Below are 25,734 nucleotides of genomic sequence, written 5' to 3'. Positions count from 1 at the left end.
TCAGCCTTCCTGTTCACGGTAAAACTCTGTGAGAATTTTGTCTCAATAAGGGGAGAGAGAAGCCTGGGTCTTACAGAAAATATTTGTTATTCATCACTGAAAAAATCTCAGTTTCCCAAGGTACAGTGTGGCAAGTGTTTACCAAGTTAACTGTAGCAAATACTCCTTCAAAACACAAAATGAGCATTTAACTATACATTTGCAGACCTTGGGCAGTCTAAACCAGCGATCTTTCCTTCTCATATTAAAATATCTATATGAACCTTAGCAACCAGAAATTATTGGGTACCAGCTATTTCTGTCACCGAAGTATGGTGAACGGTGGTTAAACAAAGATTTATTGTGCCACCAATACTTGAGTGTTGCTAATGCAGAAAAAGCAGCATCTGAGCCAAAAGACAATGCTGTGTTGAAGTCATACATTTTAACATATTATGTCCCTAGAAAAACTAAGTGCAGATTATGCTTGAAATGGTGTTAATCACATAGCTTGCCTCTTAATGTTCAGGTGTTTGCAGCTTCTATTTAAATGCGAAATTATTCTAGGAAAAGGTAGCTAAAAAGTGTCTCAGAAATTAAGTGAGAAAGGGTAACTTTTCATTTAACTTTTTTTTTTTTTTTTTTTTTTAAGGTAGGAAGAAATTAGTTAGTGAATAGCTGTTACCTTTGGTAATGTCACTTTCTTTCCCCATCCATGGGGGGTTTTTTGATGGCTGCATCTGTATAGTAGAATTTAAAAGTATATTTTATAGAGACTCAGAAGGCTTGCAGTACAGAGTCCTAGCCACCCAAGTGAAATCAGGTCTCTCCTGTGGCACCCATCATCTCATGGCTATACTCTGCAGACTATGCCACAGAAGAAGAGCTAGCCAGGTAATAGTAAAAAAGTGTAGAAGAGTTTCAGTTTTAATATCCAATTTTGAAAGATTAGGTCAAAGCAAGTCAATGTAACAGGTTGGTCACACAATCAGATCACATCCAACTATTTACAATTAATTATTCAAGCCTTTCTTTGTGCTCTTGTCAATTTGAACAGAAGAGCTGTCAGCTGTTGAGTCTCTATTGAAGACCAGCCTTAGATCGTTATTATTGAACAGCTCCTTACTAGACTCTGGGGCCAATGCTACTGTCAGAAAGAAAAAGAAACGAAACACAGTATATTGACTTTTGGATCTTTTGGATATTATTTATTTAATTTTTCTCCTATTTTCTGTGTTCTTTGCTCTGCAATGTGCTATGCTTTGCACAATGCTCCCTTTGCTCCAGAAAGAACGTAAAGTCAACAAAGCTCAATTTACAGGGATTGCATATATATTCCACCTTTTTAATAAAAATGCTCTAGGGAGGGAGATACTGTGTCTCAACTGTGGACATGGTGTAGAATGCAAATCCTAGGGTCAGCGACACAAACTCTTGGGGCTCTGCCTAAGAGGATTGGAGTGAAGAAAAAATGGCTTTCTCCTGGGAGATGAAGACTGTGAACTATGAAAGCAATAACGTTGACCCAAATAACAGTTGCTCAAGAGAATGAATCAATGCAGAATTTGCTTAGAATAAATGCCATACAGCTGTCAGATTTTGCTACATTAATTTCCTTTTTGTAAGATTCATTTACGGCTGTTCACATCCCTAAGCCATTGGCTGCATGAAAGAGTATACTCAGATTAAAATTGAATATAAGGAAAGAGGAGAAAAATAGTTTTAGTTCAGAGCTTTTTCTTCCTTACTTTTTTGCTGCCTAGTTTTGAAAAATAGGGATAATTATTTTTAAATGTTCTTATGCGACACTAGCATTTTTTTAAATGGTCACGTAAAGTGTGAAGTCCCCAAAACTGCACTGTGTTTTCTCAGGAAAAAGAAGTACATAGAAGCAAATTGGGTGAATATCCTTACTTTAGATTAATTTGTCCAAAAAAGGGTACTTTTAGACTTTATGCATTTAAAGCACTGTGTATAGAGAGTCACACCTCTTTTCAGGCAACTGTCATGCACAAATAAGAACAACAGACCACTGGTACATGATTTAAAATCCCTTTTAAGCCATGTTCTGGTGGCTTAAATGAGACTCACATATATGGTTCACAGGTTTTATTATGCTCCCCTACTTAAAGGTGTATTTTATCCCCACATCCTTTAGAGACAAATTCCATACATGCAGCTGGCCATCGTTGTTCTACATCTACAGTTGTGCAAGGGGTCATGGATGTGTCTGACTTACGCTGTGTATGCTACAACAGTTGTATTGCGTCTATCATCAGTGCAAAGTACGCGCTTTAGATTCTGCACATCTTGGATGGACTGAACGTGCTGTACATGTGTAGGCATTTGTGTCAGGTCAGTCCTGTTTAGGCAACTTTATGCTGCTTGCATTTTCTGGGAATGCAAGAAATGTCAATTGTAAAGATCTTCATGTATAAATGTTGTTAGCATGGTGAAGGCCATCTGTGCTAATATCATAAGATGCTGACAAGCAAGGTCAGTCTGTGACTCAATATGTTCTTTAATGGCCTGTGGAAATACAGAAAGAGAGAATGACTGCTCAGGAACACTGCTTAGGGTCCAGGCAATGCTGATCTTTGTCTGCTTTAACATTTTTATTTTGTTGGGGTGTTTTTAATCTAATGCTATGCTTCTTCAAAAATAAGATTTAGAAGTAGAAAAAAAGTTTTGTGTGACTTTCAGCCTAAAGTCTAAGATTTAGGACATGAGTTTGCAGTAGTTTGTTCTAAAACACCTCTGTTTTCTTAACATTCATCATTTAAAAGATACAAGAAAACACATTATAGTGACTCTCACTGCTTAATAAATGGTGCCATGCAACCCTAAATAGAGCTGTGAGGGTTAACAAAATAGATGCTTTTCATCATTTGTACAACTAATTGTATCTTTAAGTACAGGAAAAGCTCAGGAAAAGCAGAAGAATGTTTAACACAGGCTTGCCTGAAACTTAGTCTGGCCAAAGGCTATATTTTTGAAATAGTTTACTCTGAAGTCTTCATGCAAAATGAGCAACAATGCAAACAGAACAGCTACAGCATGCTTGAGAACACCGACAGTTGAAATAGTAGAATAGTAGTAACATTTAGCTCATTCACAGAGCTTTACATATTCAAACTGTGTCTTTCTTGTGTACCTACATAAAGGGTTGAATAGTATCTGGCAGGTCTTCAGGCACAGAACGTAAAATGAGGAGTAAGAAAGGATGCTTTTATGCTCAAAGCCCAGGACTGGGATACAGGATTCCCAAATCTGCCACAAACATGCAAGATTAGGCAAATCAATTAGCTTTACTGTGCCTCAATTTCCCAATCAAATAAAAATAAGCAAATGATGAAAATTACCTGAGAAATGTATTTGGGCATATTTGCATAATGTTCCTAATATCTGGACAAGCTTCCAAGTCATGATTCTCTGAGCAGTTCAGAGAAAGAAATAAAAAACCTAAAATACTTACATTTATTCTAAAGGAAAGATGCTTGTGCTTATAATGACATTTTTCTTTGTGCTGCCAGTCTAAGGAAAGTATAATAGTACAGAATCAAAGTAATGTTTATGAGAAGGTCTGGAACTACACATCCTCCCTAGTTTTATCTCACGTATGTCTTTGAAATTGTTGGATTGAAATACCCCTTAATCTTGAGTTGATGCTAAGCATGAATCATACTGTGAATTTAATTCATGCTGAAAAGTTATACTTTCTGAACTTTTTTAATTGTTAAAAAGTTAGTTTGCCAAAGATGCCGTCGAAGAGCCTAACTTGACAAGGCACAGAAAATAAATAGCGTGACAACCATATCTACTTACAACATTATAACTCACATTCAAAGTGTTTCCGATTGTTGAAATGTTGTAAGAATTATAAAACTTTGTTACCCACAAAGAGTGAGGTCTGCATGCACACTATGCTAAAGCCCCGTATGCTGATGCAATACAGTCTGCAATCGGATTCTTAGGAATATCCTGCAGTTTTTTCAATTTAAAATCAGTATGTGCTTTTTTTTCTTCCAGCAAAGTTGATTATATGTGTGACTTATCCTGTATAATACTTAGTTGCTATTTTTCTAATATTCCTTTATGGGGTAATTTCATTGAGTCAGGGTCCACAGGAGTCCTTTTGTTTCATTATGCGGTATGGAACAGTACACATTTCTGCTCTTACTACTGTTATCCTGATGCTCTGCCTTTTCTTCAGTTGTTCTGATGCCGTGCCGTACAGGAACCCAATGAACATTCTGTATGTTTCTATGAGGAAAATGTGTACTGAGTCCTAAAAGATGGGACTAGCTTGTCAGGAGACTATTTTTTTTATAAAAAAAGGTAAGTGTATGAGTGGTAGTCGGAGCTGAATGAAGTTAAAATCACAAAATGCATGAAATGGAGCTCTGTGCCTCACCTGTGTGGTGTGGAAGGGTGAACCAGTGACAGAAGTAGGTTCCCATCATATTCCATAGCTAGGTATGTTCCGAGTGGACATCAGTGTGTATGAGAGAGGGCAAGTTTTCCTCTAGAAAGTAGTATTCAGCTAATGGTACAGGAAATTTTAAAAAATATTTTGATTTTTAAAGAGCTCTTGAAAAGTGACTCCATAGGCTTAACACTATTGTCTTGTTCAAAAAGATAGAAATGTGCACCATTAATTGCTTTTTTTCCCTTTAAATTTACTCACTGAACACTGGACTCTGTCCCCAGGGGAAGCCAAGCATCTCCAGGGGAAATTATTTAATGTAGCTCTAATTCCTAGTGGAGCTACTTCCTCCCAGAGTGAATATTTTGAATATTTTTTAGCCCAAGAACATTGGTTTACTTTTCCAAATTGAGCGAGGAAGATAATAACTCCTTCCCAAGTCATTACCCTAAAACCAAATTAACCTGTTTAGGTTTCCCTAATTTTACACTCTCAAAATATGTCATTAGGTGAAAATATGATACTGGAATGTACCATATGAGACTTTGTCTGTTAGTTACTGCATATAACTTAAATAAAAATTCTGAATGCTCAGATGTCTTGTGAATCTTTGAATAGATTTTTTCATGAAGGGAAGTGAGTACTGTTCTGAATTTCTCATAAAACTGTTCCTTCAGGTTGAGATGCTTCATTACCTTCACAGCTACCTACGAATAAATGTGGTTAAACCTGTGGGGCCACAGAGCTGCAGCTGCTCTAATTAATGTAGCATAATATTGATTATTTGCAGTTAGTCAAAATAATTCTGCTGCTGGTGGCACTTATAATTCTGTGTATGCAAGGCTGTGATTTATTCTGATCATATTGTCTATAACAGTACGTATTCTGCATATACAATGACTTCAAACCTATAAACTATTAAGGTGCGCATTTGGTGATAGTGACATAAAGCAACTGCTGTTCAGGCCAGAGGAGATGGAGGTTCTCCCTTTACTTAACAAGCTTGTGTTTGAATTTACATGCAGATAGAAGGAGAGACGGGTTATGTTCCTTGATGTTGTAAAGAGTAAAGCAAAAGTTTATCTGTGCTAAGCCACTGGTCAGCTCCAGGCTATTTATTTGCTTGGGATGCGCCAGCAAAAGCCTGAGAGAATAAATTTTAATCCTCCAGACAGCTCCATATATCATGGGCAAAGCTGAATCCTCTTTAATCAGAGCCCCTAAAACTAGCTAGTGATTTAAAATTATCTGCTTGCTTTCTAGCTGAAATAAGGAAAGCAGCTTCTACAGCAACGTGTGAAAGGACTCAAATCATCTAAAACTGCAGTATTAAAGATTATGGCAGTTTTATTTAATATCCTGGAGGACTGACAGTTAACATCAGTGGGTAGAGAACTGTAGCTGCTCATGCTTAATATCTTCATAAAAGATTAAGAGGGTGAACAATTAAATATAAACATTATGTGATCAGTCACGTTTATACTATCCAATCATAAAGTAGTAGCAATTAACATAACCTAGTCTGTGTACACAAAAAATACAGCTCCTGCATCTCTTTATGCTTTTTTTAAAAAAGAGCATGTTTATTCCTCTATAAAACTTGAATACTGCATATGTATTCAAGTGGAACTGGTATGGACAATTGGAGTGTCAGAAACATGGAGGGGGAAATAAAATATGTTCTGATTTGTGTACTTTGTCTAACAATCTGGCTTTCAGAATGGCCATTATCCTAGTATCCAAATTTATTCAGAAAATGATAGTACTGCACATATAATAGCACTAATGCTCGTGTGTCTTTCCTTATTCTGTGATTACAGAAACACAAATGAACTCATGTTACAGTTGAAGCAGCTAAAACCATGAATACAGGTACCACCACCTTTCAGGACCTATTTGATTTTTGAGCATTGTGTTCAGGTCTCATCCTGTCTGAATGTGAACCCAGCACAGTACCGACTCTTGTTCCTATGGTAAAGCTGTAATTGACTCAGCAGATAATCTCTCTCAGCTCAATTTATAAAGCAAAAACTGGAGCTTCATTTCCCTCCCTCCCCCGTTTCTCTTTCTGTGTCTCTCTTTTTTCTTTATTTGCTTTCTTTCTTTTTTGTGGTTTTTTTCCCTTTCTTTTTTCTTTTCCTTTCTTTTTCCTTTTTTCTTTCTTTTTTCTTTCTTCTTTCTTTTTTTTCTTATTTCTTTCTCTCTCAATTTTATTCAACTTATGGTTCTATATGCAAGAAACAGGCAGGTTTGTTGTTTTAGCTAGTAATATTGCATGCAAAACATTAAGAGAAATTTGGAAACTACAGCTATGGTAAAATCTCAAGTTATAAGAGACGGTAAGCCACTTCGGAATGGAGAAGTAAACACCACAGTATCTAGATTTCTCTAAATCCGCTTTCTTTGGAGAGCTGCAGAAAGACATGGTTGGTCACTAAAATTCCTTAGAGATACAGGTGTCAAAATAATAGCAATTCTATGGTAACTCTTTTACTCCTTAAGCTTTTCTACTTTCAAGGATCAATTGGAAAATATTTCATGGCCTTGCTCCTTTCCTCTCCTGGCATTGTAGAGAGATGGTGATGATGGTTGAACTGGACCTCCCACACTTTGAGCAGCTCTGACCTCCACTGGCCAAGTGGCAGGGTGGCTGATCAGTAACAGATTTACTTGTATAATGATTCAGACTGAGCTGCCACCATATAGATGTTTCTTGAGGACGGACCTGACTGAGGTAGAAGAGGTGAGGGCAGTAAACAGTGGTGGTGTAAGAAAAAATCTGTCTTAGTTTTGAGCTATCAGTTCTATGTAAATTTTGCAAAGTTAAGAATCCATCTACGTTGCAACAGGACCCATGTCAGGCCATAGGATTGGAAATGTTTATAAATGTCCTTAACTCTTTGCAGAGAGATAACCTCGGTTATTTTTTATTGAATTGGAAACAGATTATGTGCCTACATAAAATAGAAAAATACCTCACGTAAGGCCGCTTATCTTGTTTTATAAATTTTCAAATTTAATTCTGGGGGGGAAAAAAAGACAAAAAGAAAAAAAGAAAGAAAGAGAAGGGAAACTGGCTGCTGTGGAACTGAAGAAAACTTCAGACCTGCAAGCTCAGTCTTATGATAGAGATACATCTCTGTGAGCTTTGAGGAGCCTGGAACAATAGATGAAAAAATGCAGCAGCCTCCTTTGCCTCAGATAACCTCTTGCTATGGCTTTTATGCTTATTTTTTTCCCTGTGTCAGGAAAAGACAGGAAGATGAAAGTCCTTAATATCTCATGAGTAACATTGTACTACGGTGGCACTTGAGAAGCTTTGCTACTGAATTTTTCTCCCAGAAACTGACTCACACTCATGCTGGCCTCTCCAGTTATCAAACCCCAGAACTATGAGAGATGAAGACCAGGCCATGTAATACAAATAAGTATTTTGTTCTTCACCAGATACCCTGAAGGGTGGAGGTGGTAACACAAGGGAGGGCTAATTCTTTGCAATTGATTAAGGAAGAAGTTCATTGCCCTTGGGCTGTAGGACAGTGCTGTGCCTTCCCTCCTGCTCCTGTTCTCCTGGAAGTCAGCTGCAGGTTGTGTTCCAGACAGGGAGAGAGGCAGTGGGCAACAAACTCCAAAGGTGCAATTGGTAGACCCCAGAGCTGAGGAAATATGAGGAGCTAAAAAAAATCGTTTTTATCTTCTGTAAGGTCTGCTAGCAGGGCCTGTGAGCTTGGCTGCATCCCTGGGGGGAGGTTGTGCTGCTCAGAGGAGCGTAGTCATGTTTTGACCATCTGCACCACCTACGGTGAGCAACACCCCAGGTGTCTCATGTAGGCTGAGTACATTGTGTGAGTGGTGCTCGGAAAAGTGAAATTCTTACCTCCCTCTTTCCCTACGCGCCTCTCTTTCCTCATTTAATCTTTGGTTTGTGTATCAAAAGCATTCGCAGGACTGTGACTTCAGGGCACAGTTTAAGCATGGCTGCTTCTAGCACATTTTCCATGCCCAGAGCAGCAGATTGTTTTGCTTTGAGAATGATGTTGTAGCGGTGCTATAAAACTGAGTTATAGGTTACTCTCTACTTTGGCTCTGTGGGGATGTTTCTCCCCTTGTGTGCACAGGTCACGCTGGAAACTTGCTTAGCAGAAGCAGTTCTATCCAACGGAGGTGACAAGTACAGCTGATAAAAGTTTATTTGTTCTATATTATCATTTGGCACACAACTAGAACAGCCATCTGTTCTCTTAATTTCTATCAACCCAATTTAGACTGCAATAACATAATGCCGTTAGATGTGTTTCCAACAAAGTGAAAATCAAATATGATTTTTTTAAACCATCTTGAGGATAACATCACTCCTATTTAAAGACTACAAGCATGCTGGGGGAAAAGGGCATGATAAAAGAATAATTAATGTTACAGCTTTAAAATATTCTCATTTTCATACAAGATTATTATACACTAATTCAACAGGAAAGTGTTCACATTTTCTTATGAATTATACATGAGAACAATTTCACATAGGAAACCTAAACAGAATTATTTTAACTTATTACTCAGACCTGTAAAAGTTTATTTTAATCTCTGATATTATACAGTCTAATGGAAAGCATTAAAAACCTTACATAAGAGCAATTTCATAATTGTTAATGTGACCTCTTCTCACTTAGAGAAATGAACACATGGTTTGCTAATGCAGCTCAACTTTAATGAAGCCACTAGGTTATTTAGGGCACTAGTCAGCAGATAGTAAAATGAGGGGTGTGTTTGTAAAATGTCATGGAATTTGGGGCCCTTAGCTCGAGTTGGCCAAGCCTAGGTACAACCCAGTTTCCTCCCCCTCTTCCCTGTTTGTTCTCTTCAGGGTCTTACTACTTTGAAATATGTATCTTCAAATCAAGTGGTTTGGTAGTATCTCAAATGAAGACATAAATTTAAAGTTTCAGGTCATGAATGAAATTTAGTTAAGGAAAGACATGTTGATAAATTATGCAAACTGTTCAAACATTGGTGTAATGGCAAATGATGATATGGCTTGGTGAGTTGCGTAGGGAGATTGGATTCTGTGGTAAAGAATTCTGATTTGAACATGTAGTTTTTCATACAGCCGATTGTAGTGTCAAGACACACAGACGATAGGTTGCATCGACAGAATGGGGGAAATCTATTCTCTGAGTCCATGACTCTGAAAAGGAGATCACAATTTTCAGTGAATAACTGAAGTTAGCACTGATAAGAGGACTACTATAATTCCTGGATGCGTAAGTGGAAAGGAAATTTGTATAGAGGAGTGGTGACATTTTGCATTCACTATTACCAGAACCATTACTGAACTTATGTGCATGATCCAAACTTGAAAAAGAACTTCAAAAAGTTAAGGTGTTGGGCAAGAACTACAGGAATATTTCAAGATATGAATAATTCATAGTAAATGATTTAGGAAGTTCAATCTGTATAACTAATTAAGGAGAAAGATGGTTTAAGAGGCAATTTCCTCATGTTCTGTAAGTACTTGAAAGGGCAGAAGATTTCTGACTGCAGAGGAAATCTTTAATGAAGGCGGAGTAAGATCTGATAGCTGGGGTCAAAGCCAGATAGACCACAAACAATACACTAACTGTCAAAAGTGAGAATAATTAACCATTCAAATAATTTACCCAGGGGTATCACATGCTCTCCGCTTACAAGAAATCTTTAATCATGACTAATGTCTTTTTAAAAAAGCTATAGCTTAACTCCCAGGTACAGACTTGGTGCAGGAGTTAATGGGTGAAGCATGAAAGGTGAGAATAAATGACTCTAATGGTCTTTCTAGTCCTTGGATCTATATAGGGTTTTTTCAGTCTTGCAATGAGGCAAAGTTATGTATTAATGACAGATGGGATGTCGGAGAAAGAATGATGGGTTCCATTCCCTGTTTTTCTACTGACTTGTGTACATCAATCCACTCAGTAGGCTTCTCTGTAAAACATTTAAATTTTAAATAGTAATATGTTACTATGCTTGCCCACCTCACCAAGGCAAAAGGTAGTAAGGGTTCCTAACATCCTTTGAACTCTTTGAATGAAACTCATACTACAGATATTGGACCAGGTTTTCAAAGGCACTAAAGCACTGAAAGCAAAAAAAGAGATGCAAGCTTTCAATGTCTCTGAAAATCAGATGCTGAAATTATTATAATCAAGTTTTCAAGGCATTAATACAAACACTACTGAGGAGGAATAATAAATGGGAATTATGAGCTATATTTTGACAGTGTTCTTTTTAATTGTTGTGAAGGAGGCTTCTTCGCCTTCCTCCCTTGAAGCCTGCAAACAGCCAAACAAATAAAAAAGCTTCAGTTTATCTGAAAGGATGTTCCATTTTAAAAAAAAAATCCTTATTTGGCATATTAAGTAGGTGAGTCAAAAAAATTAGACTTTGTTACAGCAAAGCAAGAGCAATTAAATTAAATGCGCCTCAAGAAGAAAGCACTCCTCTAGATCAACAGGGCAATAAGAGCTTGTCGATCCCCATCCTGGTGCATTTCTAAACACTTTTTGAAGTACAGAAGGCAGAACACTCAACACTTAGGCTTTGTCACAGCTGACAGCCTGTCGGTTTTAATGAAAATGCTCTCCGTTTAGAAGATGACAGAAATTACATGCATTTCCCCTTTTATTTTTCTGTCATCTTTTCTGTCTCGCATTTTTACAGTAGAAGGAGGGGTTGGTTATTAAAGCATTACATAAGTATGCAAAGTCTATTAAGAAGAAGAGAGGAAAAGGAAAAGCTTTAGCCCTGCAATTACACACAATGTGTGTTGGTGAGAAATGTACACTGTGGGATAACATCTGATATGTGGCAATAACTATTTACTTTTAGTTATCTTTAAAGAGGGTGAGGCAAAAATCTCTAGATAATGCTTTAAGTGAAGGTTTTATTATACGATTGCCTGAGTAATTTCCAACAGGAAGATGATCTAAGCAGTGTTAGATAGCTCAAGTATGTTCATAACTTCTCTAGAAAATATAGCAAGATAACACTCAACAATTTCTTGGCTCTGCACAGCTTTCACAAACCTCTTTTATTAAGTGGCAGGCTTTTAATAAGTGTACCCACTCTCATTGACCCAGACGTACAACTGCATCTGAAAAAAAAACACTTCCAGGGCTGAGGAGGGAAGGCTTCACTTGCAAGTATGTCAGTACTATGGGATCTGGCAATAGCCCACAAATCTATACATATTATTCAGCCTGGCAGTAGCCACTCCATGTTTCCCCACTTTCGATTCCAGAGCGAGTATTAGCAGCAGTAACATGTACAAGGAAGAAATACTGAGGAGGTGAGCTTTCGGCAGCTTTAAGGAAAGCTCTGAATTTAATCTTCTAACTTAATTTCTGTGACAGTTGCTTCATGTTTATCCTAAGAAGAGAGACAAATTTAATTGTTAATGATGGCCTGTGCAGACCATATCTCAAAATTGTGCAGAGGATCTGAAAATAGTGAGAGCTTTAGAAAAGCATAGAGAAAGGAATCCATTTTTAAAGTTTGAACACATTTGTATGAACTTAAACTTGTGCATACTAGTCACCTCCAACCGTGTGACTCTTTGTAGAAATGGAATTATGTATATTTAGCAAAGGTGAAACTGGATCCCAGAAAAAGCAAGCTACGTGAAGCCATTGTACCAGGAGCACATTTCTGCCTTTCAGCTGTTTAGGTTCCACTCGCTTGACACAAATGCATACCATGTGCAGATTTACTGGAGGGACCAAAATGGTCACAACCATCCCAGTAGCACCTTTTTATGTGTTCCTTATCCTGTGATGTGACAGCTGAGCAGGGTCTCCACCAACATCTACCCCTGTATAGTTTGGTAATGGGGTTACATACCAGCTTGAAAAGTCCGATCTAAGCCTTGATGGGGCTGTAGAGGACATGTCTGCACGGTATACGCAGTGCTGGTTCAGCAGCCTGGCAGCCCTGCCAGCCGAATGGCATTGCTGTGGGCAAGCACACGTCTGAACTGGCTGTGCTGTCTAAAATACAGAGCTGGTTAATGCTCACATAGCTGGAAACAGAAGCAAGAAGAGATTACCTTTGCTGCACACCCATCATTAACCCCAACTGAAGTCCTTAAATGTGATTCCTATCTCCTGAAGCTGTCATTTTATGCTGCCTACAGACTAAGGGAGACAACTGTCCTTTAATTACCTGTAATCCTTATAACATATTTCTTGGCAAAGGTAGACTTTCTTTATGGATATTTCAGTAGTGCTGCATCTATCTGCATGTGACGCAGAGGTCAAACAGCCCTTGGTTTTCACACCAACATTCTAAATATCCTTCTAACCTAGAATTAGGTAAACCTTGTTAAAGGGTACAGATGCTGAGTACCTACGCGATGAGGAGATAGGGTAGAATGGCACAAATGTTTATGTCTGAGTAATTGTGGACTGTGAAAGGAAAAGGAAGAAATACTCAACATAGGACATTACGTTATACCTAGGAGTTACAGTGTGAGGATCAACAAAAAAAAAAAAAAAAAAAGAACCAAAAAAAAAGAAGTATTCCCTGACCAACAGGAAGCACTTCTTCGTATGAATCATTATGAGCCTGCAACCTTAAGTGGCAGTAGGATTTTCTTTGTTGTGGCTTTGGAGCTGGCCTGTATGACTGACAGCAAGTAAAGGACAATCCTGTGATTGTTAAGGGGGTTCACTAGGTGATTGCCTGCACATTTACAGACTATGCTTTCTGGTTGCTAGTAGGTAGCTGTTAGCTGTCTGGTATATGTAGAATACCTTATTAGCATGTTTGGTCAAGCCAAGCTATTTTGTGACTAGCAAATAACTTATTAGTAATTGAGAAGCATATTTTATTGGTTTAACTTATTGTTATTAACTGTCTATATCATTTCCTCCAAACATTATAACTAATGTCTTAAAATACAAGATGCAAGATAGCTTTGCTTTTCTTGTGTAACCATTTCAATGCCATATTTCAGACACCTGGCTGTGAAACTGAAAAATTACATATTCAGGTGCTTTTCCTGCTACTCTCAACAGTACATTTGTTTATAAGTAATTTGTGTTGAAACACAAGCCTGCTGTATGCAAGCAATTAAACTTCCAGAGGCATATGAAGTCAATACGGCCTCTGTATAAGAAGGAACTTCCCCAGCCTCTAAACCTCCCTCGGCTGGAATATAGTGTTGCTCATGGCTGAGGAGAGTGCTCTTGCCATCCAGTCTTCCCTCCTCCTTCACACCTTCCCTTGCCCAGCTCTTCTCCTTCAGTAGCTGGCAAGTAGCTCAACATCTTCTATGCCTCCACTCCAGGGATTTATCTTGTTAATATACTTCTTAGTAATAGCACATGTTATTAGAACAAACAAGGTACTTCAGAAGGGTATGTGCAGTGTGGTTTATGCTTTTCCAAAGTTGTGACCTAACTGCTTCCATGCTTGTGCCTTGACCTTCAGGAGAACAGGGCCGACCAAGACAAGTCACCAGTGTGATTATTTTATAATACAGTATGCATACAAGGATGAGAGAGGTAGGCTTCTGTTGCTTTATTCAATATTCTCTGCTCTCAGGGTCAGTCCTGTCCCGTGACATTAAATGCTTGTTAGAATTATTTTTTTTCCATTTCTTTCAGATTGTGGTTTAAAGGAGATTGCCCTTTGTAATGATACCTTTTCCTTTCCGTCTTTTCTCTGCTGGATTGCTTTCCCACTGATGCATTTGTGAGCAAGCACCCTGACTACACTTAATTATTAAAAAGTCATTGCTCAAACAGAGCTCTGAAGAAAAGGAAATATTTTTTACTGCCTGTTACTGAATATTAGTTCATGATGGCTTTCATCTTTGTGTATTCTCTCCCGTAATTTTGGAGCCAGGAATGTTTTATAATACATAGGTAGGGGTATGTATATTGTAAGAGCTACCAGCTACTAGAGAAAAAATAGCAAACAAAAAAGAAAGAAAAGATATTAACATTTTCTCCAGCATAAAGTTTTAGAATAGCATGCATAGCTTAGACTGCAGTATTTTTTAAATGGAAAGAGTGACCAGGTGAGGCCCAAGTTTGCAATGCATTCTAACCACATTACTTCCATTTATTGTAATATGGGAAAAGCTTTAGAGTAAACATGTACCACGTAGATGTTAGTTATTTGTGTCCTTGCTTTTAGAACATGCAGTTACAACAGAACAGAGGCATTTGTGCAGGTGTCAAATGATCAAAATTGCACATGTGTACATACGTACCATGATGTTTTCCACATATTCTAGAGTTAATAATAAAAAAATACATGTTTGAAGAGAATTTCAACTATATTATTTTCAATTTGAATGAACACTGGGAGAAACGGTGACCATGAACATGTCAGTCTTGTTCAGGTTTAGAGGGCAGTCATTTTGCAAGACTTAATTTTCTTCCTGAAATAAACCTTTCTCTGTAGAATTTAAAAAAAAAATAAAATCTTTGGGTATTAAATAACACATCCTGTGCTATTTATTTAAGCCCTTCTTTTAGACACAGAGTCTGTCTACCTGCTTATATTGTGCTTCTCTAATCACAGACTGCAATATTATTAAAAAAAAAAGTCCACAGCAGATCAGATAATGTATTATCTCATCTTCTGCCAGTAGCTTGGCCATGGAAGTACTGAACTGCAGGGAGCTCAGCCTGTCCTACTGAGCGCTGGGGAGCATTAGCCCACATGAAACACGGACAGGGTGGGGTGGGACTGTTCCTGACACTTGTGCTGTCTAGCTTGCAGCTAGCACAGGTATGTACCGCCTCACTGGGGTCAGTGGTGTAGGCAACATCAGCAAGGCTGGTTTTGCTGTCCTTGTTTCCCCATCACACCTGCAGCAGGCTGTGGAGTGGGGCTGTGCAGTACATGGCTCTTATGGCCGGAATCCTTTAGCAAATGTGTCCCATATTCTTGGGGTAAAAACTTCCTCCTTTTGTGAGTTTCTCTTGTTTTCACTGATCCCTTTAGTTTTACTTTTTCTGATCTGTTTTTTCGCAGTTTTCTGGTGTACCTGGACAACAGATGTCATTTTTGGCTAACATTGTTTAATTATGCATGCCGTCCCAGACTGTCTTTCTAACACGTACAGCTCTGCTGGTCAATTGCCATCATATCACTCTACAGTATTGAATTAAACTGGATTAAATTCTGCATTGGTTCTTCACCCTGTATTTTATTTCAGTTACCTCTTGAATATTGTTTGTTGATTGTGATATAGATGATGGTGCATTTCTTTCCTTCATTCCTTGCATTTTCCTTACAGATCCCTATCTTTTTTATAAGAAGTGCACATGAATGAATATCTTTATATGCATTTGCAGTGAGTACTTAGTAAAGTTATAATTGGCAGTTTCTAGAATCTGGCAAAAAACCTTCAGAACCCTCCAGCCTGTGTCATCCATCCCCCAGTGTGAGCAAGGAGAATACAGTAAGAACCTGCAGATATTTTAAACACTGCAAATTCTTGTGTCTTTCAGGACCTAGATTTCTCATCACATCCACGGGAGCCTTGTATATTTTAGACGTACAGAATGAAGATGGACTGTACAATTACCGATGTATCACAAGGCACAAATACACTGGAGAAACACGGCAAAGCAACAGTGCAAGACTTTTTGTATCAGGTACTCCTTCATATATCATGTTAAATTAACTACTGTATATGCCTCTCTCTAGTGTGCTAAACTGGCAAGGCAGGTTCTTGTGCCCATATGCACTAACAACCAAGTTGTCTATCAAATGAAAGGTAGAAGTGGTCAGCAGCGAGCTGCTGCTGCAAAATAAAATGTCCCATTTTAAAATCCCTTTTACTGTTTTTCACCTCCTATTAGATATTTCCGGAGAGCCTGTAGGGACCACTGGCATTTAGTACAGTGATTTTTAGTAGGTTTAGAGAACTTTGTAAAAGGACTGTGTATGGGATTCATCCCATTAAAAATAGACTTGCACAGTGAAAGTATCTAGTCACCTTAACTTCCCTCTGTAACCAAAGGAGAGGAACACTTTTAGGGGTAGTGTATCTGACCTGCTTCAGCTGCCCACTTTGAAGTGAGATGAATTGCCCCATGGTGCCTCTTTCTCTGTTAACCATAGCAGGAGCACAGGACATTTAGCTCAGCTGTAGATATTTCCACTGCAGGAGTCTCAGGTTAGCTCAGGTGCATTTCAGCCTTCCTTTTCATTCATCACACTCCTTCCCTGGGGAAAACAGTGTGTTTCCCTGCTTTCAGGAGGGATCTCCAGCCAGAAGGGGTACCTGATCTGTCCCAGTCCACCCAGGGTGCTGCAGGTAGACAGGAGGGTTAGCTGGTGGTGTCCGTGGGTAGAGCTAAGAGTCCCAGGGCAAATGGCCTCATGCAGCAGGTAGCAAAATGAGAAAGTATCGGGGTTATTTTAACTTTTCCTTGTAATCGTAAATCACCTCCTAATTGTTGTAATGGACTGTTGGGTTCCCACACACACACACGCTAAACACTTATGGCTGTCGGTATGGTGCTGCTCCACTCCCACCTTCTCCCCATTTTGCCTCAGTGAGAGGAGGTGCCAGTTGTGAGTGAGGTGAGAAGGAGGAGCTGACCCCAGGTGTGGGTTTGGAACTTGCTCTCAAACATCTCTGTATAGGGTTAGCTCTTCTCCACCTCCCCTTCTCCCTCATTTGCTGGGTGCCTGTAACTGTACCCTCTGTTTGCATGTGAGCAAATCTGCAACTGTATTCCCACATCTATAGAGTTAGCTAGGACTGTATCTGTCTTCTGTCTCCCTGTATCCTTCCCGTACAGAAGACATGCCCACCGTCCCACTGAAAGCCCCACAGAGCTTTTTCTCCTTTTCACTAAGTTGCCCTAAAGATCAGTCAGGGTATGGTGACCTTATACAATCTAACAGTCAGTGGGGTCATTCTCCTTCTGACCTTGTCCTCTTGTCTTTTGGTCTTTTTTTGTCAGAAAAAGAAATAATCTAGTGATTAGGTCTCAGCTCTCCACCCTCTGTTCGAGAGCCCTAACTAAGGGAGACAGAGGTGGGCACAGGGGTTTCCATTAGTAACATACTTACTGCCCTCCTCCACAACGGTCATTGCTGAAGGATTCTGGAGCCCTCTGAACACACAAGTCAGTGTGTTAAATATGCTTAAATATGCTAATGATAAAAAAAATAGTGTGATTGTTCAGGTTAGAATCACTTACCAGTCAGATGCAGGAGTTTCTTCTTTTTGATACGTGTCTCCTGTGGGTAAAACTCTTGCCTCTGCTTTTTCCAGCCACATGAAGAAGTAGTTTTCCTGCACAATAATCTGCCTGCTTTGGTCTTATAAGGATAGGCAGGGTCCTATCCTTCTAGCTGGCTCCATAATATGGTCTGCTTCCGTATGAAATCATGCTAAGTCTGAGCCAGTGGTAACATAAATAAAATCAGGCTTGTATCTTGGTTACCACGGGAAAATTTCTAGTTACTTCACTGAACAAAAGGGGAAAAATGAAAGCTCTGTCTTGTTTGTAATTCAGGACAATCACCCTAAAAGATGTGCTGTGTCTGGAGTTCCCTTTTCTCTTCTCCTCCACAGACCAAATAAAACCAGGAAATTTCACCTCTGTGCAACACCTGGCTTTTTTTAATTCAATGGGGTTAATTGTTCTCTGTCAGATCTATATTGGGGTCTGATTTCCAGTCCTGTTAGTCTACTGAACAAGTGCAGCAATTGTGGGCAAGAGTTTCTGTCTTAATATTTCTCTAACAGGTTTTGTTTTTCCTTTACTGGAATTTATATTTTAAAATAGTGATTCCTTTAAGAATGGAGATCAGAGAATCCATGAACATAGTTGTGAATGGTCTGCTTGCATGAGACCTACATTTTTGCCTGCCTTTTACATCCATAAATATTCTCTGCTTATTTGGGAATGAAATAGTTTGTGGTCAGTATTGATCACAGTCTCTTGACCATATTTTTAATACAAGTTAAGCTTTGTTATTGTTTGAAAGAGTGAGAAAGGTAATGTACATATAATAGCAAATACACATGTGAATAAGTAGTGTGCCTATGAACAAAGCAAAGTTCCAAATTTCATTTGGAGTAAGAATATCTCCTTGAAATCATGTGGCCTTTCTAAATAAAATTAAAACCAAGGCCATTAACATCCTACAGAATATTCCTCTAATGCCCATTATAGCATGTTTTTCCTAAAAATAATTTTGTCCAGCCATGAATCCCAGCTCCCAAAATTTTTACCATTTTTTAACCCTCACCCTCCAAAAATCCTTATGATTTTGAAAAAGTGATGAGTTTCTTGCTCTGTCCTTCAAAGAAAATCCGAAGTAGAATATTTTAGAACAGTATTTTGCCTCAGTTTTTCTGCTGTTGTCCTTGCTAGAAGTCATTTGCAGCTGACTGTTAAAGCATAGTAAAATAATAATTCAAAAGAGTACACACCACATATTGGAATTGGGTTATGTTACTTTGCTATTTGCCTCATTGCAGGTGATTGCAAATGAACCTTGGGATTTCTTTTGTGCTTTTTTCCTTGTGGTTTATTTTTTTCTTTTTTTTTCTTTTCTTTTTTTTTTTTTTCTTTTTTCCTTTAACTGGAACATATGCAATGTAGGAGCTCTAAATAGCAGTCTCTTCCAGGGACATCCCAAAGAGATGTTTCTACCATCCATTTAAACATATAAATACAGAATGCAAGAAAGCAGGTCACTGGAATCATATTTTGTGTATCCCTGAATATATTTGAAGTACCTCTTCTACAAGCACCAACTCAAGGCTTCTCAAGTACCTAGGCAAATCCCAGTTTAGCCGTTCCATGGACGGGACTCCAGCCTGGCCTCCTCCTGCTAAGGCTCAGTTTGAGAAGGGAAAAAGTGAAGAGAAGTGAACCTGGCATGGAGGACCCAGGGACTGGTGTGCTGTTCTTGAAGGGTGAGAAATGGTAGCTGCAGAAGGGGGCTCTGCCTCCTGTGGCATCTGCTGCCGTAGCCCCCAGCTCCTGGGGGCAGCCCACCTCCCTTCCCAGGCTTCTGCTTAGGCATGGGGGCAGGTGGGCAGCAGCGGCTTTGCTGTCACCATCAGCTTGTTGTCCGAGGTGGCATCGCACTTTGCCTGGGCCCAGCATTGAAGCATGTGCGGTTCTCTGCTGCAAACTAGGAGGCTGTCAGAGTGTGATACTTACTAGCCCCAACTTTTCTTTACCATTACTCTAATTCCTCCCCTGGTGGCCCCCATCCCGCTTTGAAGTCCACGCGGTACTTTGTGTTTTTCTACTTAAAGGCTTGCAAATGGGACCACATATATCCTTCACAAAGTCTTTTGAAGTTAAAAGTGTATGGAGAAGATATGAAGCTACTGTGAGTTTTGAGTAGAAATGCACAGACAATACCTTTATAAGTCAGTTCTATTTTTTTATTATTTAACTATTACTTTCAATTGAAAAAATTGATTTCGTATAGATGTGACCTTCCTAAGAGCCAGAGCTGTAATTTCTTGTGTGCTTACATTTTTACTGATTTAATTCCTCAGGCTGCACAAAAGAATCTATGCACTGAAAACATAGATGCCTGATGACCCAAAAGGCAAGAAAAGAACTGGCTAATCAATTAGTCAAATTGACATTGGCCTTCCCAATAGCATCCTGGCAGATTGTGCTTTCACTAAGCCAGACATAAACAGCATGGCAAGCTCAAAAATATAACCCTTCTTGTTGCCAAATATGGACCTTGAGGCTACTGATGCATGCAAAATCATTTGTTTAACTACTGGCTGACATGTTTCTAATGAGACAGACAGTAAGTTGCTGTAAACTGAATGTAGTTTTGCCTTCAGTGGCTCAACTTTTTGCTGGCATCTAGAGAGCAGCAAAACCCCTGTGGTTGTCTTTCAATGAACTTGGCATTTAGGGTTTTATCTCAATATTCACAGAAAATTTACTCAGCCCATTTGTTTACCATCACAATTTTAGTTTCTGGATTGATAGTATAACTTTCATACTGCCTCTAGGTATTTGCTCTCAAGCATACTCTCCCAAGTGTGGCTGCAGTTCATGAAGCCATATCTAAGCTAGTTTTAAACTAACTAGCTCAGGTACTGATTACACTATTGCTTGAGTAGCTTAAATTCAGCATGAACTGCTTCTGTAATCTCTCCAGCTCCTAACAGGAACCTGCTGCAGCTGCCCTGTGAGCAGTAGCAGAGCTAGCTAAGTCAAAGACCACTTGAAAATGTCAAAATTATTGCAATCACACCTACACCCAGGCAACTGTGATGTAGATATACTCAAAAAGAGATTGATGTGTCAGATAGGAGTAAAAGGAGTTGATCAGCATGTGGAGTTTCTTTGTGAGACAGAAGTCCTAGAAAAGTGGGTGCATGTGCTACGAAAATACTTAGATGAATATTTGTTGATTTATTGTCCAGTATTTCTGTTGCAGTAGCTCAGGATGGGCTTCCATCATGCTGCATGCTGCACAAAACTGTAAACCACATCAGCCTCTTCCTGCAAAAGTTTTCAAACTTAAAAAGCCAGAATCACAGAGTAGTATTTCTGGTGGAGTACTTGCACCTCTGGTGAAGGCACTCTGCTAGACTTCTGTGAGCTACATAAATATATATCAGGTGCTACACAGGTGTGTTGGTCTGAGAGCTGCTTTTCTCAGTAAGTTGAGCACAAAAAGTTGGAGTATTAAGCTGTAAGTTGTTCTTGTCACATTAAGTTCTTTTTCCAGAGAGGAAGAAAAGGCTTGTCTGTCAGTTAGACTGCAGATGGAAATTCCTGTGTCTTTGCCCTTTTCTCTCCTGACACGGGGATAGATTGCTCCTTCAATTCAAAGCCTTCAGACCACCGAGAAGCATGGAGAATCTGTTGGCTTCATTCTAGCAGAGTAATGCAAGCATAACAGTAATAATTGTTAAGGCAACACATTTCTGGCTCTCCATTCCTCTGATAGGGCACATGAAGGATGGCCAGAAAAATGGTTGTCACCTGGAAAAAATCCAGTGAGAGGATTTCCAAGTAGCCATGAGATGCTTCAGTATTACATGCTGCTGGATCCTAGCCACCACTACTGAGATATTACAGACTGATGGCTGGGTCACAGTAGTAAATTGTGGTACATAAAACACTGGGCTAGTGAGTCAAAAAATGCAGGAGAACAAATATTGGCACATTGCTTAGTGAATGAAAGAATTTTAATGCTCCCATTGAAAACTGCTGTTTGTTCTTTCAGATCCAGCGAATTCAGCTCCATCTATTCTAGATGGGTTTGACCACCGTAAAGCCATGGCAGGACAGCGAGTGGAGCTGCCTTGCAAAGCATCAGGGCACCCCGCACCAAAGTATCGTTGGCTGAAGGACAACGTTCCCTGGGAGCCTGACAGCAGGTTTCGGCAGACAGTTACAGGTCTGCTGATCGAGAACACGCGTCCCTCAGACTCGGGCAACTATGTCTGCGAGGTGTGGAACAACTATGGGACTGCCGAGATGATAGGACGACTGTATGTAAAACGTAAGTCCTGCACTGAGTGAAGATCTCAGGCCACTTCTTACTTGGGTGTTTGCATCAGGGAAGATGTTGCCATATCTCGCTGTACCTTCTGTTTTGTTACTTTATCTTAGCAATGCTTAAACTTCTCAAAGTTGTGGAACAACAGAAAGTAGACTCTGTGGAGATGAGTTAGTTAGACAATTGAGCGATCAGAAGTGCAAATAGATGCAATTTCTAATGTAGCTATATAATTTATCACATGGAGGATATGTAATTTAGAAGCTTGAATTGGATGCTTAAAAAGAAATTGCAAATGTTCTCATGAATAAAGCTGCCAAACTTTCATTGCCATGACTCATGCTGTTCGGTAATATTGAATACTCATACCTCCCCTCAGTTGAGTATTCATGTGTGAATATTCTGAATGTTTCACAAATTCTACAAAGATAATTATTACTCAGAAGCACTGCACTGGAAAAGTGTTATTCTTCTATTGTTAAAAAAAAAATTATTTCCTGGAATAGAAATAATGCTTTGTGAACTAACGTTTCCACCTATACAGCATGACTAGCAAACTGAAAAGGGAGAAGTTTGTGAACAGTTCAGGCCATAAAAACGTCTTCACAAATAATTACACATAATGTATTCAGGCAAAATAAAACCGAGATCAAAGATCAGTAATTCGTGAATTATAACGGAGGAGATTTGCTTCTAAATGTATTCATAAAAATTAGTTGAATTCAGTCTGCCTTGTATGATACAAAGTCAAAACTTCCAGAGACATGATGTAATGGTATTGGTAGTGATACCAAAAGTATCCCCTGTGCCTGGTGATACATTTCACTTACTCAGCCCTCAAACAGCCAGTAGATTCTTCTGTATCAGGTTGGCGGGAGGCAACAGTTGGGCAAAGGGGTTTTACCCCCCTCTTCAATGGAGGATGTGGTTCACTTTCTTGCACCATCATGGCTCTGAGATGCTGGTGGTGCACTTGAGTGTGTCTGTTTTGTTCAATGTGTCATTGACAGTTTTGAGCCGTTGTGGTCATTTTGATAGGATATAGGAAATGTAGAGATATTCAGTGACTAGTAACATGCATATAAGGACAGATTAACTGCTGTTCAGGACCATTGTAGAGGAAAGGTCTGTTACATACGTGTCTGTGATCCAGAATGACTGAGGCCACTGATCTGTGTGGTTTTTTCCAGGCCTCTGCTCCCAATGGGCCGCTGAATCTACGTGTGTAATAAATGCTAACCTGTGTGTTATAAAATGTTCAGTAAAGTGAATGAGTTAGCTGAAGAAATTTTCATGTATAAGCATACGTATACGTGTGTATATGCATATATGCAAGCTGGTAAAAAAATAAATAGGATCATATATATATTTAGTTTCAGAGATGATATCAATGGTGATAATGGTCCCTTATCTTTATAAGGAAGTCAAACCAATAGATACAAAGCATGAGATGAGATCTGCATTCAGTAATGCCGATAACTGTTAGGTGGCAGGATAAAGATTGTTTTCCTTGCATTTACATTTATGACATTTCTTCAACACTGTTTATCCTTTTTTTACAATATAAAACTTTCATTACCTATGTCCCACTGTTTCTTAAGGCTGACTTGAAAATACTGTAGTCCTCCAATGTCAAAACAGAAAATCTAGTGAGCCCCCGCACAAAAACACTTCCATGTGGACAGATCTGATGGATATCTGTGAGTGTACCTATGTTAACATTTTAGCATGGATCTTCCACCCTTAAAAGCTAACCTCCTGGTCGTTGGCATTTACTGCACTTGTTCACATCAGGGAGTGGTTTTGGAACATGTAAACAGGATTCCTTTCGCAAGAAATTAAACCAGATGAGCTTCAGCAATGTACCTAATGCACCAGTTGAAAGGTCCACACTGAACTAACGTGAAGTAATGTCCTACCCTTCCAAAACATGTGTAGTGCCATTGTTAGGCCCTCAGCACCAATGGTGTTACTCAGTCTGCTCCTACTGTTCATTTAGGCATGGGATTATATCATGTGTTGAATAGGTTATTCCTATAGATCTATGCTTTTTGTCATGGATATTGGTGTCAAAAATGCTTGTTTAGAGCAACTACAGTCGTCTATTGTTTGTCTGGGGTTTTTTTCAGAAGGGTATGGCTGTGATTTTTGTTGTTCTCCTTAACTGAGAGTTAATTTGTTACTTGCACATAACTGGACATGTATATTCAACATTTTCTATTTCCCTTTCCCTCTCCCTTATTTTGATTTAAATCTTCAGAACCGCTAAAAGCCACGATCAGCCCAAGGAAAGTAAAAAGCAGTGTTGGTAGTCAAGTGTCCTTGTCCTGCAGTGTGACGGGAACTGAGGACCAGGAGCTCTCTTGGTATCGTAATGGTGAAATCATCAACCCTGGTAACAACGTCCGGATCACTGGTGTCAATCGGGAGAACCTTATTATGGATGGAATGGCCAAGAGTGATGGTGGAGCTTACCAGTGCTTTGTGCGCAAGGACAAGATGTCTGCTCAAGACTATGTTCAGGTGGTACTAGAAGGTCAGTCACTAACTGTTTAGCGATTCTGGTCTCCATAATAATATATATATGTCCTCTTTGGTGCCATCGTTAGTGAGGGATTGTGGACCCTAAAAACCAGAAGAGGGTACTCATGAACTGTAAGTAGGGTTTATTGTGCCCCACTCTGAGCAAAAAATAATAGAATGAAAAAATTGATTTTAAAACAAATCCCTCCCAAGCAATCCTTCCAGTCAGGTGGGGTTTTTTGGTGGCAGTGGATGGTGTTGCTGCTGATTATTTACATTAGCTTTTCAGCGGGACACAAGAGAAGAGGTCTTCATTCAACTCCAAAAATCTTCTGGGCATGGTTTTTCTGGTTGGGTGTATTGGCTGAAGGCTTAGAGATCATCTTAACTGACATAATGTCCTGCATTATAATCAAGTGAGGAAAGTTATGAATTTGTACAGAGCCAGATCACTAATGAGGCTGTAGTGCAGTCATGGCATGGATGCTATTTTTAGAGTCTTTATAGAAAAAGAAGAGATTACCTGCCTGGATCGAGTTACCTCGGCAACCATCTCCCGTGACTAAGAAAGCCTAAAGAGCATATAGATAATCTATCATGATGTCGAGAGAGTGCAGGTTATCAGAGAGCAACAGCAGGAAAGATTTCAAAGACACTCAGGTCTCACTGGGAAAATAATGTCTGCTTTCATCTCCAAAAAAAGCCTGTCACTTGAATTAAAAAAAAAAAAAAAAAGAGGAGGAGGGGTGGCAGAGGTACATAGTGTGCACACTCACAGATTTATTGGTCCTGTGTCAGCTTTCTTTCAGGATAAAAAGCTTTTTTTTTTTTTTTTGTTGCTGTTGTTTTGTTTCCTGAGGAGTGACAGTATCTAATGCAGCAAAGGAAAGGAAGAGAGTCAGAGATGAAAATAAATAAATAAATTAGAACTCTCTCACCTAACCAATGGAACAGAAATGAAAGGGAGAGGGGAGCAGTGGAGAAAATTATGAAATCAAATAAAATCAAATGCTCTTCCAGGGATGCTAAGGTCTTTCAACAGTCTCAGAGTGGCAAAGCCTTATGTTTTTTACTGTGTGGCAAGCAAGGGAATTTTGCAGCTCCATTTTTAATTCTGTTTTGTGGGGAGTCTTGCACACATCGTGCCAGTTCCCTCACTTTCCTGCGTGACATTGCACTGAAATCGCAATGTAAGAATTGTGATTTACAGGTGAGTAATCATGGTTCAAGCCTCCCAAACATAGAGGTAATACATAGCAGAGTGTATATGAAGCAGCAGTACATAATGTGCACAA

The 25,734-nt window shown here is 39.2% G+C and overlaps 1 protein-coding gene across 5 annotated transcripts in view; it reads left to right on the top strand.

The window, feature by feature from the left end:
* DSCAM (DS cell adhesion molecule) overlaps window positions 1-25,734 on the top strand; it is a 491,765-nt gene that overhangs the window by 282,780 nt on the left and 183,251 nt on the right. For all 5 annotated transcript variants that reach the window (XM_049835149.1, XM_049835148.1, XM_049835150.1 and 2 more), the window contains exons 4-6: window positions 15,904-16,050; window positions 21,641-21,919; window positions 24,177-24,452. In XM_049835149.1, coding sequence (XP_049691106.1) covers window positions 15,904-16,050; window positions 21,641-21,919; window positions 24,177-24,452 — 702 coding nt within the window. The remainder of the gene's footprint in view (window positions 1-15,903; window positions 16,051-21,640; window positions 21,920-24,176; window positions 24,453-25,734) is intronic.

The sequence above is a fragment of the Accipiter gentilis genome, chromosome 32 (genome assembly GCF_929443795.1).
Source record: "Accipiter gentilis chromosome 32, bAccGen1.1, whole genome shotgun sequence".
NCBI lineage: Eukaryota > Metazoa > Chordata > Aves > Accipitriformes > Accipitridae > Astur > Astur gentilis.
Note: the sequence above shows the minus strand (reverse complement) of the source record. Positions and strands in the feature narration are given on the sequence as shown.